The 18,987-nt window shown below is 44.4% G+C and overlaps 1 protein-coding gene across 6 annotated transcripts in view; it reads right to left on the bottom strand.

The window, feature by feature from the left end:
• Positions 1-17,442, bottom strand: part of amot (angiomotin) — a 44,404-nt gene extending 26,962 nt beyond the window's left edge. Inside the window, exons 1-6 of one of the 6 annotated variants that reach the window (XM_005740288.2) lie at positions 16,493-17,304; positions 8,955-9,014; positions 7,510-7,567; positions 3,932-4,922; positions 978-1,596; positions 499-643 (exon numbers count right to left, since the gene is read on the bottom strand). In XM_005740288.2, coding sequence (XP_005740345.1) covers positions 499-643; positions 978-1,596; positions 3,932-4,922; positions 7,510-7,567 — 1,813 coding nt within the window. In that variant the 5' untranslated portion in view covers positions 8,955-9,014; positions 16,493-17,304. Of the gene's footprint in view, positions 1-498; positions 644-977; positions 1,597-3,931; positions 4,923-7,509; positions 7,568-8,954; positions 9,015-13,354; positions 13,500-16,065; positions 16,191-16,492; positions 17,305-17,326 lie in introns of those variants that run through there. The other 5 variants (XM_005740290.1, XM_005740291.1, XM_005740289.2 and 2 more) reach the window with 5 other exon arrangements.
• Between the last annotated feature and the right edge of the window lie 1,545 nt (positions 17,443-18,987).

Genomic DNA, 18,987 nt, shown 5'->3' with positions numbered 1-18,987 from the left:
GTGCTAACTCTCTTTATTTATGTTGCTTTCAGTGTTGCTTTCATGCAGAAAGGAAAGTTAAAATGTCAGACCTACCTCCCCAAGAACAGCAAAGCTAGATGCTGTGAAGGTTTCTCTTTTTAATCAAGGGAAATCTGCAGTCATTGACACCAAAATGCTTGGTTTCCTTCTTTTTAAAAAATATTCCAGACAGTCTAAAGAGCTTGTTGGACTTTAAGTTTCTTCAAGACATTTCACCTCATAAAAATGAAATAAATAAATAAATAAATGTGTAACTGTATATTACTTAAGTCATACTCTCACAGTGTGGGGCCAAAATGCTTGGAAGCGGCTGAGCCAGGACTTGGATCTGTCCCCAAAAGGACAGATCCAAGTCCATCCAACCGATCCCGTATTTCTGTAAACGCTGGGAGCTGAGACGGGGTACAGCTGTTACAGGTCATCATTACATTTGAAGTCATTTGAGGAATGTTGGTCATGTTCTTCACTGTTTCTCACCTCTGAGGTCTCTGTTGAAGTCATGCAGCCGGCGCACCTCCAGCTCCAACTTGTTCCTCATAGTTTTCTCCAGGGCCTCCCTCTTGGAGGAAGACTTTGCCAGGTTTTCATAGGCCTCTGAGACCAGCTGGATCTCCATTTCCAGCTGTTCAGACACAGAAAGAGTGAAACTGTATACCAGTTACTGGTCCAAACTGGCCTTACCAACAACACCACTGTTCTATTGTCTGTTAGCGCTTTGAAACACATTTCAACCAAACTGTTCAGGAACGCATGAAGAAAACAGATTATAACCAAAAACATCTTCTTCACACAGTGCTGCACTTATCTTGCTGTTAGGCTGAACGTGTCAGCATCAGGTTTGAAGGAGTACTCTGGTTTCAAACAGGTCAAAGGTCATGTTGAACACTAACATCTGAAACTTAGTGGGCAACACTGTCTGCACATGTATCTAAACAGATGACTGCTAAACTTCTTACCTTGTGCAATTTAGTGACTTTCTCGCGACAGGACTCCATTTCCTGCCTCAACATCCTGTTTTCATCTGTCAGTGTATCTACCATCTGCTGGGCACGGGCCATCATTGCAAAGGGCTCCCCCTGCAGGTGAGTGTAGGACTGTGACAGGGGGAAAGGTCCAGAATGGACCGACAGCTGCGGTTGGGAAGGTCCTTGGAATGGCGGCTGCTGCTGCTGCTGATGATGATGATACAGATGGGGAGGCTGCTGCTGCTGCTGCTGCTGCTGCTGCTGATGATGATGCTGATGATGATGGTGCATCCTTGGTGTGGAGCCATAGGGATCTGGACAAAAACCATGACTCCTCTGTGGTGGGTGAAGCGACCCTGAGGTAAAAGACTCTGCCAACTGGTGGGAGCCGGTACTATGTGGACTACGAGGGATTGCCGTGAGTAAGGCCTCTCCCTGGTTCTGGGGTTGCTGATGAGGGAAGGAAGGATGAGAGGAGTGGGAGGCACTAAGGATGTTGCTAAGGATTGAGGACTGAGTGCGCGATAAAGAGCCCACTGAGGTGACAGAGGAGGTGGGACTGTGATGTTGAAGGGGTCGCTGGGTGTGAACTAAGCCTTCCTTACTGGACCTGCAGAAAGCATGGTTACACATCTGTAAGTCAGTTGTTTTTGCACACTGTTGAACATTTATTAGCTGGCGCCAGTGTCCGGCAGCCTCGCCTCTGTCAGTGCGCCCCAGGGTGGCTGTGGCTACAATGTAGCTGCCATCACCAGTGTGTGAATGTGTGTGTGAATGGGTGGATGGATGACTGGATATGTAAAGCGCTTTGGGGTCCTTAGGGACTAGTAAAGCGCTATACAAATGCAGGCCATTTACCATTTTTTCATTTTCATTTGAGCCCAAATGATTTGCTCCAATCACATTTTAACAGTAAACAAACAGTAAACAAACAGCGCCTTTCCAGTCTAGCTGACCACACAAAAGCTCACATTTAACCTGTGACACACACACACACACACACACACACACCATGTTTGCAGCAGCAGAAAGTCCCCACAGTCACACACAGAGGTAGAAACATGTTGCTGTTTAAGGCTACAGGACAAATTCACTGCATTGAGATTTGTGGTTGAGACCGTTTCTTCTTTGTAAGTGAGCAAACTTCAAATTTCAGCAGGAGGTCAAATAATAATTTCCCCCAGCATGCACACTAGTTGCATTTACATACAGACTAAGGCTTTTTACCACGTGTCCTGTCTGATTCATTGGTTTGTCTGCTTGGGTGATGTGTGACTTGTTTCTGAGTAACATGGGAACACACCAGCTTCAGCTGAGTTTGTTCAGAAAATATCTTTTGTCTTCAAAGGAATGACATCAGACCACAGCAGGTCATGTCGTAGCACGTCCTGCCCTGACAATTAAAATCTGGTTGTATTCATGACTGTTTAAATCCAGTTTGCTCTGAGGTAAGTGCTAAACAGGCCCAACAGGATCCGTCTTTGCATCCAAGAAACCAGGGTCGGTTTTTGTTTTTCTACCTTCTGCTTGGAGAATTTTTACCCTGATGAAAACTAAAATCGTGTTTTTTACCGACTGATAATTGTTTATTTGACTTTAGTTTAGCCGTGGAATTGAAAGCACAGCTGCATGGTTAGCATAGGAGTGCTGAATAATCCCAAACTAGAGGTTTCTGATCCATTTAACAGCTGAGTAGAGTGTTGTGCTAAAGGAAGGAAGGAAGGAAGGAAGGAAGGACTCGGATATGTTGAGGTAGAGACCAAGTGTATGAATGCACACATACAAACACACACAGGCTCAGAGGATTGGGACGCTCATCTGTAACCGGAAGGTCGCCGGTTCGATCCCCAGCTCTCTCTGTCCTGCTTGTTGTGTCCTTGGGCAAGACTCTTCACCTACCGCCTGCTGGTGTTGGCCAGAGGGGCCGATGGCGCAATATGGCAGCCTCGCTTCTGTCAGTCTGCCCCAGGGCAGCTGTGGCTACAACCGTAGCTGCCTCCACCAGTGTGTGAATGTGAGAGTAGAATTGTAAAGCGCTTTGGGTGCCTTATTATTTTTACTTCTAATTTATTTGTTGAACACACTAAGTGATAACTCAGTGTAAGCTGAGAAAAGTAAATCAGTCTCAGCGCATCAATATTTCTGGGACGTCTTGATCAACGCCTGTTCAGCTCACAGACACCGCAGCTCCACGCTTTGAAGCTGCCATTCCCAAACCTAAAACGGATCTTTCTCCAATCATTCTGGTGCTGACTGACATGGGAGTCCTAGGCCACGGTCCTCGTGGACTGCTGCCTTCGCATGCTTCTGTAAAAACTCCCTCCACCATACTACACAATTGGGTTGTGTAAATGGCCTGTAGTTGTATAGCGCTTTACTAGTCCCTAAGAACCCCAAAAATCGCTTTACATATCCAGTCATCCACACATTCACACACTGGTGATGGCAGCTACATTGTAGCCACAGCCACCCTGGGGCGCACTGACAGAAGCGAGGCTGCCGGACACTGGCGCCACCGGGCCCTCTGACCACCACCAGTAGGCAACGGGTGAAGTGTCTTGCCCAAGGACACAACGACCGAGACTGTCCAAGCCGGGGCTCGAACCGGCAACCTTCCGATTACAAGGCGAACTCCCAACTCTTGAGCCACGAGTATAAGGAAGTATTAGGATATTTTGGTGTACTTTTATTTTTTCTCTAGTTTTTTGCCGAAAGATTAAACTTGTGTTTGAGCTGTAAACAGCACAGAGTCACAGCACAGCTGGAGAACACCGAGGTTTTTGATGAACAAGGAAAAGACACAACCAATACTTTAACCAATACTACACCTTTATTGGAATAGTAACTACTGTAGAAGTCTGTTTTCCAGCCTACTGAACACAAGTGTGCTGAAAGTTGTAGCTCATTCGTATTTTCCTATAACTGCGTGAGGGCGTGCTCCTTACCTGAACGAGCCGTACTCTGGTGGGGGTTGGTATCGGACATGAGGCACTTCCCTCGAGTGTTCCCTTCCTCTTTGCTCCTGGTAAAAATGGCCTCCCGACTCCTGCTGCTTGGTAGGAGAACCCATACCTTTGAACGGGTAGTCAGGAGGTGGGCCACGATGCTGCGTCTTGTATAAGTCACCAGCTGGCCCTGGAGGGGGCAGCTGGGGAGAAAGTGGGGCGCTAGTGACAGGAGCGTGAGCTTTCACGCCACTGGTGGCCAATGAGAGCTGCATAAGTCGCTCACTAAGCGACCGAACGTGTCCTTGCTTCAGGTCCTTCAGCCCATCGTCCTGGTGGACCTTCCCCATGCCGCTAACTCGCTGCACCGTGGGGCGCCCCTCAGTGCGCACCTTGGCGCTGTTCACCCCTGTGACATAGAAGGCGGCGCCCACAGACGCTTGTAGAGGAGGCTGCTGGGCCTGGTTATTCTGCTGTTGAGGTTGAGGAGGGGGGCCGTGGCCCCGAAAATATTGCGACTGCACTTTGGCCTCTTCATATGTAGGGAGGTCTTCAGAGTTTGGACACTGTCCTTGGCTGCTCCCTCCTCCGCTACTACCTCCTCCCCCTCCCCCTCCACTACTCCCACCTCCTCCTCCGGTTCTGGAGGAGCCCAGCTTCTCCAGGCCGCTGTCTGTCTGCAACTCCTGTCCCTGTGGCTCCTGCCGGGCAATGTGGGGGCTCATGGAATGATCATCAGATGGCCCAACCTGTCCTTGCACCGAGTATCCTCCTCCCCCTCCTGTTCCACCACTTCCTCCTCCACCTTGTTGTTGCTGGAGCACATAATTCCGGTTCATTTGTTCCTGTAAGAGACGCTGCAGGACTGTGCTGCCGCCGCCTCCTACACTACTGCTGCTGTTGGAGGACTCCTCGGCTGCGGCCCTCATCTCCACCTCGCGCTGGCCACAAACCTCGTGGAAGGATAAGCTTCGCCCACGGTCGATATTCCCTGAGAGGAGAAGGGAAAGTGCCACAGTGAGTACAGACAGGAATGAGTTTAGTGGGTCAAGAGATCGACAGTCAAAGAAAGAAAGTAAAGTTCATACGAGAGGAAAGAAATAATGTTCAGGTCAGACAGGAACAGGAAGCATCCATCACCACCACTGCCCCGCGCAAACAACAGAACACAAGTGGAGGAGGAACAATTCCTGAAAAACATTAGAAACCATTCACCCAAGCCCTCAACCCCCGATCACACGCTCAACTAAGGAGTTAAAACCACAGAAAGAAGACGGCAGCGGCCGTTGGGCATTTAACTGTAAACACTGTAAGAGTAACACTGTTACTGTTCACGTGCCCGTCTCAATAAGACACACAGGTCATTCTCCAATCAACGAGGGCTTTCTGCTCAAACTTATTTGCATTACAATTTCATGGTGCAAACGTTGAACAACAAGCTGTGAATGATTTGCTTTCAGATTTCATGCTGGATTGAGCAAATATGACAAATCTTCACACAAAAACAAAAATATCAGTAGACAGACCCGTTCAAATACAACACAATTCTAGAAACACTAGTTATAACTTGGAAAATAATCATTATGTGGATATTTTTTATATTTTCAAACCCTGGGTCACGTCCAAAGTCTTCAATTTGCCTGAAGGTCAAAGTTCATCCAAAGTTTGGATGATTCCTATGAAAATGTAACTTCATACTTCTATACGTTTTTTTTATTCATTTATTTTTAAGTTTAAAATATGCCATTAAAAATGCAACAATTGCAGATATAAAGTGATATAAAAGGGTTTAAACTGCAAATGGCACAGGGTATTTGCTACCTTTCCATGTCATTGTAAAGATTCTGAAAACAGTTTCTGAGATTCATTTGCAAATCCTGCAGGACATCCATGAAGGATCGCTGTTACCAGAGCAGTCCGTTTCATCTGCAAGTAGTGTCCCAACACGAAAAGATCAGTCCTAACGGGACAGTGTTCACTGCATGATTCACAATCATGTGGTCCTGTACAATATGTTACCAAGGCACCTACTCATTATGATATATTTACTGACTCTCAATATTTGGAAGCCTGCTATCCATCTCAGGAAAGACACCAGGGGTCTCCTCCTTTCTCTAGAAATTCGTGGATAAAAGAGGTCCAACACACTCGAGATATGCCCTCCACAGGAAAGCATGAATAATCAGTGTAAAGAAGTAAACATGAGCAGAAAAAAACATGATCCATAGGTACAAAAAGGTAACAGCACGCCATGATTCATGAAAATCACAGAGCAGGGTCAGAAGATGCTTGAATGCAGTGTGCAACTTTCTCAGAGTCAGTCACTATAGACATTTCAGATGAGCTCAAGAACAGCGTGTTAGAGTTAAACAGGACTTGGGCTCAGCCTCTTAGCTGCAGTCAAACTCCTAATACTTCACCATACCGACAAATTTTGGGCAATTTCACACCGCTAACAAACCTGACTGTTCCAACAGGACTGCACAACAGTGCACAAAGTCTAAAAACACACTGATGTGGAAGAACCTGATTGGCCAGGACAGAGTCCTGACCTCAACCCAAAAGAACATGTTTGGTATGAATTCGAGTGGAGAGTGCGAGCCAGGTCAGGTCAGTGTCAGTGCCTGACCTTTGGGAAGAACGGTCAAAATTCCCACATCATATTAAATACTATGAATTAAGAATGGGACATCACTTTCATGTGTGTGAGGGCAGGGATAGCTCAGTAGGTAGAGTGGTGGCCCCATGATCGGAAGGTCGGGGGTTCGATTCCCCTGAACAGCTACCCTGAGGTACCCCTGAGCAAGGTACCGTCCCTACACACTGCTCCCCGGGCGCCCAGTGGCTGCCCACTGCTTCACTGAGTGAATGGGTTAAATGCAGAGAGGGATTTTCCCCACGGGGACCAATAAAGTACACTTTCTGTCTTTCAGACGAGCTAATACTTTTGACAATATAGTGTAGCAGGATAGGCACAAGTACCTGGGTATCCCACACTCCAGTGATGTCCATGATGATGCATCATCTGTGGGGCAAAATACCTGAAGAGGCTAAGACCAGCGCTGAGAAGCCAGACACTGTGCTGGTTGGCAAGGAGCAGAAAACTGCTTTGATAGAAGTGGCAATCACAGATAACAACTCCAGCAAGGAGCAGCACAAGAGCCTTGAGAAGTACTAGTTGAGAAAACAACCTAAGCAGGTGTGGAAAGTCTAGACGAGTGCCGTTACCTTCCAACTGGGAAAAGTGGCTTTTCCCAGTTGGGAGTTTTCTTTTTTGAATACAATCATCTAATCTCAATATTGCTCACAGTATTTATAACTGGTAAAGCATGGAAACTGGTAGTGTCTCTTCTACTTTCTTCTTTGAAAGTAATGGTGGTAGGCAGGGAGCTTCCTGGTGCACGGTCACCACTTTCAGGCACAAGTTCTACAAAGCAGCAATAAACTGAGGGAAAGTATATCAAAGGATTTGCAGCAAAACGTACACAGTTTTTCTGTTGCATTCAAATTAGTATGGTTTCACTGACAACACTGAATGTGATCCCTGTTCAATAGAGTAGAGAAAAGAAAATCATTACATCTAGTTTCTGTTATTCTTCTCATTCTCAAGGAGGAAGATGCTTTTTTCCGAAACATCTGTTGGCAAATAAAATATGAGACAAAAGGAGAAATAAGTTAGTGTTGGTGAGATGCCTGCACTTCAGCAAAATACATATACAACAAAACAAAAGAGTCAAAGTTAGAAACATTTGTATTCAACATATTAAAGTTCCTGAGTCTGACAGCCTTCCTAAGCTATAACAGTGGCTCAATCCAATCTAATGTTATTTATATAGCACCAAATCACAACAACAGTCGCCTCAAGGTGCTTTATATTGTAAGGCAGACCCTACATACAGAGGCAAACCCAACAATCATATGACCCCCTATGAGCAAGCACTTTGGCGACAGTGGGAAGGAAAAACTCCATTTTAACAGGAAGAAACCTCCGGCTTCCTCAGACTGTGGTGCTGTCGTTTCGATTCATTTTACAGAGAATTTTTTGGGAACAAAACTCAAAAAGTACTTCTTATAAAGATGTGTGTTCAGTAGCTACTTTTTCTATTATTCTAGAATTTAACAGTCAATGTCATTAACGAATATTAAAGCAACACAGAGGCAGCTTCCAATATCACGTACCACCTGGTTGCACTTTGGCATATCTACTTAATATCGAATGGCTGTTTTTCATGGTTCATTCACACAAGTGTGGATTCTGACATTTAATTTGAAAGCCTATCAGCGAATTGCTAATGTAACATAAATGAAGTTGTAAAAGTCATTTTTCACCCACATGTCACCTTGTAGTCTGAAGCTTGTGGCAGCTCTGACATGACTTTTCACATAAACATGTTTATACTTGAACGAACTAGACTGCATGTTTGTCAGTGTATGTTCTGTCATCCAGGTTATACTAGTTTAAGGAACATGGAAGTGACTGGATTTCTCTCATCCCAGAGGAACTGAAGAAGCCTCTTGGATGAGAGATGAAATGTTGTCAGGAAACTTAAAGACATCCAGTCAGTTTCTTTCAAAGCTCTTTAGACTAGACTGCGTTTAAACACGACAGAGAATTGCAGCTGTTAGCTGAATAACCACAGAAGGGCAATGTCAGCTTTCTATTGGAGGAGAGACTCTCCCCTCTTCATTAAATCCAAATTCCAGTTGATCATTCATTTCGTGCCAGATTATACCTTAGTCTAGTGTATTAGTATGAGATCAACTCTCAAAGGTTTCTAGAGCTATCAAAAGCAGAATGGGGAACAGGACGTCTGGTTGCACTGAACTACCACCCGTCTGTTTTCAAGAAATCTGACAGCAATAATAATCTAAATCTCAGATTTGGTTAGAGCTGAATCAGGTGACCTTGAATCCTCCTTTATTATAGTGCTATAGGTGGTGGGCAGCTCCTCATAATGGAATGAGTCCTCTGAGCACCACGTTCCACGTAACCGTTTTTCTCTACTTTCTCTTTGCCCCTCACCTCCCACGTGGCCCTGTAGACGGCTGCTTCTCCCAAGCCTGGCTCTGTCAGAGGGCCTTCCTGTTAGAAGGAACATGGTCAAAATGGTGACTTTATGCGGACTCAAAATCAGTGCAGCAGACACCAAGATTCAAGGTACACTTGTTATATATGTGTGTTATTTTTGTCATATTCATTTCAATGGATCTTCCTGTTGCAATCTGCATTTTAGTTCGTTTGAAACATTTGACAACACAAGAAGAAAACATTGGTGTACACATACTGAATGACAGCCAAATCTGTTTCCTGTTTAAATACACACAAAGGATCTGGACAATGAACAAATATTGGATGACAAATCTAGAAACTGCTCATCTCTGGCATTGAAATCTTTTCAGGTTTTGGGAAAATATGTTTTAGGCACCAGAAATAAGCATGCATAGTAATTTAACTGCTCTTATTCTTACATGAAATATGCGCACCCATACTCCACTGCAGCACAGACATGTATAGTTCGAGCATACTTCAATATTGCCATTTCCTGCAATTGCAAACATGTTTTAAGAGGCAAACTGGCCGTTTCCTCATCAGCAGCAAGTGGTTAGGGTCTGTTGGGTCATCCGTTACTGGAGTCAGTGGTCTGTTATTTAGTACTGACTCCACTTCACACATAAGTGTCAGCAAACCTTCATCACTGTTTGATTGTTCTTTCAGTTTAGACCTCAGGAGTTTAATATCCACTGAATTTTCTTTTGCATGACACAAAAATCTGGGATCTCTGACCGATTCTACTCTTGGATAGTTTTGCTCCTGTTCAGCAGCACCTGGGCTGGTGCAGTTTTCTGACCACATGACACAACCTGACCTCTTCTGCATAAAAAAAAAAAAGTATCTGATGCCATTTAGACAAGAATCAGTGTTTATTGTGTGCACATTAAAATTGTGCACATTGTACGACAGGTAAGCAGCACACCATATCTTTTCACAGTGCTGCGGCCTAGCTTCAAATCAGCAATCCAAAGCAATCCACTCCCACATTAGTAACGGGGAGTTCATCGGGTGGAAGTCTGTCTTCTTGGCCAGTTTGTTCCAATGGTTTGCCTTTAGCGTTCCAGCAGATTATGCATCCTGACAGAAAGTTCCTCAGCGCCGAGTTAGCAGAAGGAATCCAATATTTCTGTTGCAGCTCTGAGAGCATATACAGTCTTCCACAGTGTCCAATCTTCTCGTGTGTGTCCTGCAGTGTGGTCATACGCACGTCCTTTGGGATAATGATTGGATGCTTCATATGTTCTGGCATCGCAGCAGCAGCGAGGCCACCTCCAACTCTCAATACTCCATCCAGAACCAAGCTGGAATTATAACTATAACAACTTTAATTTGTAAAGTTTGTAAAGTTTCAAATATTAATTTAATGTTGAATTTGCCAAATTTGACAAGAAGACGTCAAATTCACAAAAATGGGAAAAAAGCTGAAAACACAAAAAACAGCATAAGTGTCTAGAGTCGCCTTCAGCTTGTTATCATAATCCTGGGTTTGCCCATGGATCTCCTCTCAGTGTAACTCACCAAGAGATGTCCAGCTGAACCATTTCAGCTGACCCTGTTCTATAAAAATGTTCAACAGTCTTATGGCGGTTTGCAAGAAGCTTCCACAGCCCCGCACAGCGTTGTACCTCAGGCCACGGTACCGTCTGCCGGAGGGCAGGAGTCTGAACAGGCTGTGGTTGGGGTGTCCCCAAGTGGAAGCCCATCACTTGACTACGCCGAGAAATTCTGTCCATTAAAATAATAAAGAGGATGTGGGCCAAAGGGCAGCCCTGACGGAGTCCAACGCATTGGGAACAAGTCCGACTTGTTCCTGGTAATGCGAACCAAGTTTTTGAAACAGCTGTACAAGAACCAACAACAAGGGTCCAGACACTCCACGCAGCACGTTCCATAGAACATGACAAACGTAACAAAATTTTGCTAACGCCAAGATCAGAGTTTGTGGAAAAATGAATAAAATCTTATTCAGGACAGGATTTTTGAGGATTTGTTTCTGTAAACAACTTTGACACCAGTGTCTGGTGATATAACCAAAATAACAGTTGTCTCAAGATGTTTATTTTGCAAGGCGAATAAAGAAAACCCAACAATCACATGACCCCTCATGAACAAGCACTTTGGCGACAGTGGGAAGGAAAAACTCCCTTTTAACAGGAAGAAACCTCCAGCAGAACCAGGCTCAGGGAGGGGTGGGGCAGCCATCTACCACGTGTAGTTGGGGTGGGGAGGCAGGGCAAAGACACGCTGTGGAAGAGAGCTGGAGATTAATAATAACTAATGATTAAACGCAGAGTGGCGTATAAACACACAGTGAGTGAAGAAGAAACACTTTGTGCATCATGTGACGACCCCAGCAGCTTAGATTTACTGCACTGTTCCAGACATAACTAAATGCTTGGTCCAAAAAGGAACGTTTTAAGTCCTTAAAGTAGAGTGTGTATCGGTCACCCTGAATTCAAACTGTGAGCTGGTTCCACAGAAGAGAGGCCCTGAAGCTGAAGGCTGCCTCCCATACTGTAGTCAGCAGCCTCCCGTACTGTTCCCATAAAAGCCCTAGGAACCACTAGTAAGCCCATAGTCTGAGAGCAAAGTGCTCCAATGGAGTAAAAGAGTACTACGAGGTTTTTCAGATAAGATGGGGCCTGATCATTCAAGACCTCGTGTCTCATCACTAAATATTGTAGCAGCCAGCAACCATTGGTGCTTCAAGGCACCAATTTGAGGACACCTTGTATATACCTCTGCGATGCACTGGAAAGTTTCATGTCCACTGAAGCACTGTAGACTCAATAACTACCAATCACCTGGCATTATCTAAAATATCAGGAATTTAATAGTCCAGTCATTACTTGGCTCGACAGAAAAAAAAGAGGAAGAAATCCCTAAAACAGTAAACCAGTGGGTGAAAGTGCTCAATGAGTACAAACTCCAAATTATTAAGGTGGCATGCCTGTGACCCTGACTTTAAGTCACCATTACAAGACAGAAGATATGTACAGTGGGCTCACTCTAGTATTACATCTACTTGTTCAATGACCAAAACATTAAGGGTCTCTGTCCGATTGAAGTTCCTCATGTTATCCAGATATTCATGGATGCTTATAGTTTAGGGAACAGCAATGGTCTAGTAAGTAAGCTGTACCAGAGTAAGGTTATAATGAATAAGGACTCTACAAACAATGTTAATGGGAAAAAGAAGCAACTCTCAAACCTGGAGGGACTTTTGTTGGAAAAAGCAGATCCGCTTCTTTATCACTCCCAAGGAAAAGTCAAAGCAGAACTCAGCTGGCTCTTCATGCTCATCATATCCACCAGCCACATATCCCATATGGAAGGATGTTGCTGCAATTAATTCCCAAACCCTGGGTATCTTGGTTTATACAAGCTTTGGGTCTCCAGATCTCAGGTATATCCCGGAAAATATGGGTAAATATGCCTACCTTCTGAAAGTAAATGGACTGATTCTTATCTACTCTCCTGGGGTACTCAAAGTATTAAAACAATAGAAGAAAGTGAATGTTGTATTAAGTACTCACTAACATTCCCACTTGGATGGACGCGTCGGAGAGCAACTTGGGGTCAATATCTTGCCCAAGGATATTTGGCATGCGAGGGATCAAACCACCAACCTTCCAGTCAGCAGATGACCTGCTCTACCTCCTGATGTACAGACACCCTGTCATGTTTGCAGCAAATAAGAAGGCCATTACAAAACGTTGGCTTCAGAAGCACCCCCCACAAATTTTATTAACATAATTAAACACCTTCATTTATTAGACCAAATGACTCCATCTGTTTACAAAAGGATTTGGGAGAAAAGCGATGGAAAAGAATGGCTTTCCTATCTTGCCGGCACAACCGACCATTAACAACACCTGTTGACATACATGAGAGCAAAGACATAATCCAACTGATGCTACTGTAACACCCATGACCTCTTGTTTTGTTGGTTCTTATATCCTTTGTTTATGCAATGAAAGTGGAAACATGAACTTAAATCAAAAGTTAAAATACACTTATGTTTAAAATAATGTTGAAAAATAAGGAATCCATGTTTATTTAGTAAGCCTCCATTCTCCTGATGTTCTCTGACTGTTTACATCGTGCTAAATTATATTACAGAGTCCAGCGTATGCATTCAGTTTAGCACATTTGATACATGTACTGGCTAAAAGTGTTAATAGTTTCAGATGTAATGCTTCAGAGATCCCTGCTAGAGTGAAGCCTTCAGAAAAAATACATGCAACATTTTTCTTCCCACCTGTTGGTCTCTGCTGCATGGCAGTAAAGCGCTGATTTTATCTCTACAGCTCAAACCTGAATTCAGCTTCTGTCCAGACCTTTTCTTTGTTTTTAAAATGATATCATACCTGTGTGGCTCAAAGAATCCTTCCTTATAAAGCAATCCCAGTGAAAAAATGTCTGTTCCACTCACAGCGATGTGTACCTAGGTTTTGAAGGTTTGAAGCAACGCACCTCTTTTCCCGTTTCTTCCCACACTCTGACAGGTGGAGCTCGGAGGTGGACCTGGCAACTATTCAGCTCCAAGCCACACCTTCATACCTGTGCACTAGTGTAATTGCTTAACCAGCATTGACTGTCAACCGTCTCCGTGATAAGTGTTTCAGACCATGACATTGTGACTCTATGAACAACAGGATGGACTGTGGGATCACAGTTTTCCTCCTGTTGTCTTTAAAACTATAGAAAGACAAAATAGTGGGAGTGCTTTCATACTGCAGATGCCTTTCCTGGTTAAATGTACGCACTGCACTTTATTGCACATGTATTTACTCGGTCTAAGATAAAGCATGAAAATATTCAGGACTTGAAAAATAAAACCCATGATGATTCTAATAAAATAAATAAGAGTCAAGAACAATGTGTAGACTTGTCCTCGAGACGGCTCATGCAAACATGGAAACCACATTTCATGCTTCTGTCACCTGAGCTCAGCACAGTATAACATGCAACACTTCTTTAAAGATCTGTGGAGCACCAACATCCACTCACACATCTGATATTAAGTGAAGACCACCAAGATGTTTATGTGGAACTGTCTGAAGGCAGACGTCCTTATTCTGGACTTTCTATATCAGTATAACAGAAGAGTGCTGACTCAGTGTCAGTCGTTCATGTTGCAGATGTTTCTTAAGATCAGTGCAGATTGTTCACGACACATAAAATGAAAGAAGCAAGCAGAATGATGCTGAAGCAACCGCAGATATTTAAACTGTCAGATACAATATTCAAGAATCAGGTACAACACACGGGTGCAGTACGTGCTGGGGTATGTGGCTGGTGAAAACAAGATATTAAAGGTTGGAGCCAGCCTTTTCTGATCTTGGAAGCTAAGCAGGGTGAGGCCTGGTTAGCACGAGAATAACGGGGGTAAACGGTATGTTGGGGGTGTAACCAGCTGTAAGTCGGACTGTGATCCCAGTCAATCAGCAAACTGTTGACATGTTAGCAAACTGGCTGCTACGGCTGATAAAACAACAGCAGCAGTGAAAATAAACGTCACAGTTTAACACGGAGTTTGTCTACACACAAATGATCAGGAGCAAAAGGTCGTAACCACGAGAACGAGCTCTGGTGCAGGGAAAACATTTTTCTAGCAGTGCTTCTTACTGTCATAACCATTCAGACCTTTACAGGGAAACGCTAGCTCGGTGCTCCATCAAACCACTGATCAGCAAACCTCTGAGCTTCTCCCATCCTCCACTGTTTGGTTTACTCAAGTCTACAGTAAAGATACAGGAGTTACATTACAATGTGACCTCTGACCTCACTTCCTTTAGGTTCTGTTTAGTTAAACTATGCAGAACTCTGACATTTCTAGCATGAAAACCAATGAGGAGTTTATTTTAAAGGACCTGCATTTTTCTACTGCTGATTATTAAAACTAAACGATGTCTCATCCAATTACTCGAAAAAGAAATGGAATACTTGTTTACTAAAATAATCAAAAGCTGCCGCTCGCGTCCAAACCGTCTCAGCCTCTGTCCTGTGCATCCTGCTCACTCGCAGTGAAAACTTGAACATCTCCTGTCTTTTTGATCTAAACACCATTTTGTAAATCTTCCCATTTTCTGAGCTGCGATCCTTCAGTCACAAATCCACCCGGCTGCTGGTCTCTACCTCTGCTGACCTCTCAACCCCAGGGATTAAAGTCATCTACCTTCACTACTTCTGCTAGTTGCCGGTTCACTGTCACACTTGGGAACAATGCTTGTGTGACTGCGCTGTGCCAAGTGTACAGTTTGGTGGAGCGAGGATCATGGTGCGGGGCTGTTTCACAGGAGCTGGGCCCGGCCCCTTCAGTTAAAGGAACTCTTACCCCAACATTAGACATTAGGATGGACTGCCCCTTTGACCTCAAGCTGAACTCCAAATTTTGGAGCAGCAAATGTCTTTCGTTGAAGAGTGCTGTTAACAAATATCTTCAAATCAAAAGAAAGGACCAGTGACTGTACAGCTACACCTTCTATTCCAGGGATGTCCAACTCCAGCTGTAGGCCAGGAACGCCGGTGTCCTGCAGGTTTTAGATCTCACCCTGGGTCAACACACCTGAATCAAATGATTAGCTCATTACCAGGTCTCTGGAGAACTTCAAAACATGGTCAGGAGGTCACTTAGCAATTTAAATCAGCTCTGTTGGATCAAGGACATCTAAAACCTGCAGGACACCGGCCCTCGAGGCCTGGAGTTGGAGTCTTTGTGTTTAATGGCAATTCAAGCTTATTTAAAAGCTACAATTTCAAATATTTTACAAATACAAGTTAATCTAAATCATTAAACTCAATCTTGTTTAGTCTTAAATTAAATGAGAATTATCAGAATTTAGTCTGCGTGTGTCAACAGAGAAACTAAAGCCATGATGCTGTGTGGAAATGCCGAACCCCCTGTAAGGGTTGGGGCAGGCTCGTGGGACACGGCTCGTGCCCAATTTGGATAAACAGTTGGGAAAATGAATGGATGGATTTCCCAATTAAACTCACTCTATGGCTTTTTGCATAGAGTGAGTTTTCTTGTTTATCTGGTCAGTTAAAGATTTCCAGTTTAGTTTCTGTTACTCACTCTGAGGTCCAAACGTCACATACGCAGATTACTGTGCGCCTGTGATAACTGACAGTACACCGCTGTGAATGCAAAACAACTGTTGTGTCATCCACTTCAGACTGACCCACTCCAAGGACCCCACGTTCACATTCAAATGTCACACAGAGCTAACTGGAGTCCTACTGATAAGGCCAGGATGCAGTAAAGGCTACACCCACCTACGCGTCACGCTGTCAGTGAATTGGCACTGATTATTGAAGTTAATTCAAAGCACACATGACTGAGTCCGAAGCCAATCCAAGCTTCACGAACGACGCGCTGAAAGTCTGGTTTTTCTCAGCCGTTTAGTTTGGTGCCGTAAAATGACAACAGCAGGACTGAAACAGTGTGACAAAGATAAGCGGAGCATCCGGTTGATGTGCGCACACACACGTAAATGATTTACCTGAAGAACCTGGTTTACTTTCCGAGCCCGTGAGTTCAGTGAAACATCCTTTTGTTCGCTCCCTGCTGCTCTGTCGTCTCCTCGGCACCAACTCTCCTGAAGTTACGAAACGCGCTGCTGCAGCCGCTCCATCTTGGACGTCACCGAGGGCTTTTTATTCTTTCACCGGGGAAAAGAGTTTGTTAGAGGCCAAGGAATCTTTTTCCATGTTGGGAGTAAAGAAAGAAGCGGTACATGAGAAGTGGCAGGAAGCACCCCCTCCCCCCCACACCGCCTGGCCTCAGTATGAGAGGAATGTCCATCCTCCCTCCCCCTCCTTAATGGAAACTGGATGAAAAAGTTTTTGGAACAGGGAAATCCCTCCTTCTCTCTCCTGCGCTCCAGACTGGGCTCTAACAAAGGTCTAACCAGCAGGAAAAAGTTACAAAGCACAACTCTGCGCCCGAAGTGTGTCATCAGACATGATCAGTGGTCGTTTATTAACCTCGCTCACGTGAAAAAGCTGAAGAAGGGGAAGAAGTGACAAAGAGGGCTTTGTTTCCCGGCAGAGCTCTGCTACATTTAAGTGCTGTCGGAATTTCGTGAGAAGGTGCCCATATGTTGGTTTTGCTTCACGTCAGTCGGCCCAAATCCACATGCAGTCATTTAGCACCATCAGTTTCAAGCCCTGCCTCGACCCTGTGCCGATAATAATGCGTTACTATCAATCTCCTGTATACAGAGGACCAGGACCCCTGTTGCTGTGAGCTAACAGTGCTAACCTCTGCTCCACAGGTCTATGGTGGGCTTCAGGGCTGCTTCATCATGTGATTTTCATCACTTCTTTTCACTTACTGGCGTTTTAGCTTTGCCATCTGCCATTCCGCTTCCAGCTCATTTCTGTGAAGTCAGTGAACGGGTGCAGGACTTGTGACCAGAGTGGGCTCTGTGACATCTGCACTGTATTCTTATATAGGTCATTCCATGTAGGCCATCTTCACCAGAAGGTGGCGCTGCTTTATTCAACTCTATTACATTTGAATTAGAGCCCTGGCAGATCTTTTCTTGGACCCATATCACTGTGTTGTAATGGGACAAATGCAACAACACATTCTCTCCCTGCGTCTTGGCTAATACACACACACATGTTCACCAACCACAGTCAACATCAGGAGGAATGAACATATTTAGTCAAGTTGATGCTATAAGCCAGGCTACCACAGATTTAGCTTAGCTAGAGGGATTAAAAAGAAGCTGGTTAACCAGGGCTCCTCACGGGCTGACCGGATCACACTCATTCAACAGTTATTTCCAATAAACCAGCTTCTGTATATCATACACATATTATATTGAATATTTTCCTACTTATCTTATGAGGAACACTTTTTTTGGTTTACTTTGCTAAACATTTTAAAATGCCCCATACCATGTTATGGAAATTAGACATAAATGAATCTGCACAAACAGGTTGTCAATGTGAGGTTTAATTTGTCTTTGCAAAGGGGTCAGACAACAACAGTGCATCAGCAGACTGCAATGATTCACAGAAACAAGTTACAGTGCATCCAGAAAGGATTCACGGCGCTTCCTCATATTTTCATGTTACAGCTTAATTCAAAAATTTAATTCATTTCTCACTTCAAAATTCTACACACAAAATGACAAGTGAAAACAAGACTTTGATGTTCTTGCAAATTTATTAAAAATAGCGAACAAAAACATTACGTGACATTCAGATCTGAGCTAAGGTGCTTCCTGTTTCCACTGTTCATCTGTCAGATGTGTCTACAACTCGACTGGAGTCCACCTGTGGTAAATTCAGTTTACTGGACTTGATCTGGAAAGTACACACCTGTCTCTGTAAGGTCCAAACCATGGACAGGTGTCAGAGCACCAACCAAGCCATGAAGTCCAAAGAATTGTCTGTAGACCTCAGTGACAGGATTGTATCGAGGCACAGGTCTGCAGAAGGGTACGAAGAGATTCTGCAGCATTGAAGGTCCCAATGAGTACAGTGGACTCCATTATCCATAGATGGGAGACATTTGGAGCCACCAGGACTCTACCTGGAGCTGGAGGTGTCCAAGAACCTGATGGTCACTCTGACAGAGCTCCAGTGTTGCTCTGTGGACAGAGAACCTTCCAGAAGTCCAACCATTTCTGCAGCACTAATCAGGCCTGTATGGTAGAGTCATCAGACTGAGCCCACTCCTCAGTAGAAGGTGACGGCTCACCTGGAGTTTCCCAGAAAGCACCTAAAGGATTCTCAGACCACGAGAAGCACAATTCTCTGGTCTGATGAGACAAGGGTTGAACTCTTTGGCCTGAATGCCAAGCATCATGGTACCACTCCTTGTCTGCCAATAAAATCGTTACAGTGAAGCACAGTGGTGGAAGCATCATGCTGTGGGGATGTTTTTCAGCAGAGGGAACTGGGAAACTGATAGAGTAGTCAGGGTCGAGGGAAAGATGAATGCAGTTATGTGTCCAGAGCTCTATGGATCGCAAACTGGGAC

This window comes from Pundamilia nyererei, unplaced genomic scaffold (assembly GCF_000239375.1).
Source record: "Pundamilia nyererei isolate P.nyererei 1_Seehausen unplaced genomic scaffold, PunNye1.0 scaffold00099, whole genome shotgun sequence".
Taxonomy (NCBI): domain Eukaryota; kingdom Metazoa; phylum Chordata; class Actinopteri; order Cichliformes; family Cichlidae; genus Pundamilia; species Pundamilia nyererei.
This window is presented reverse-complemented; position numbering and strand designations above follow the sequence as displayed.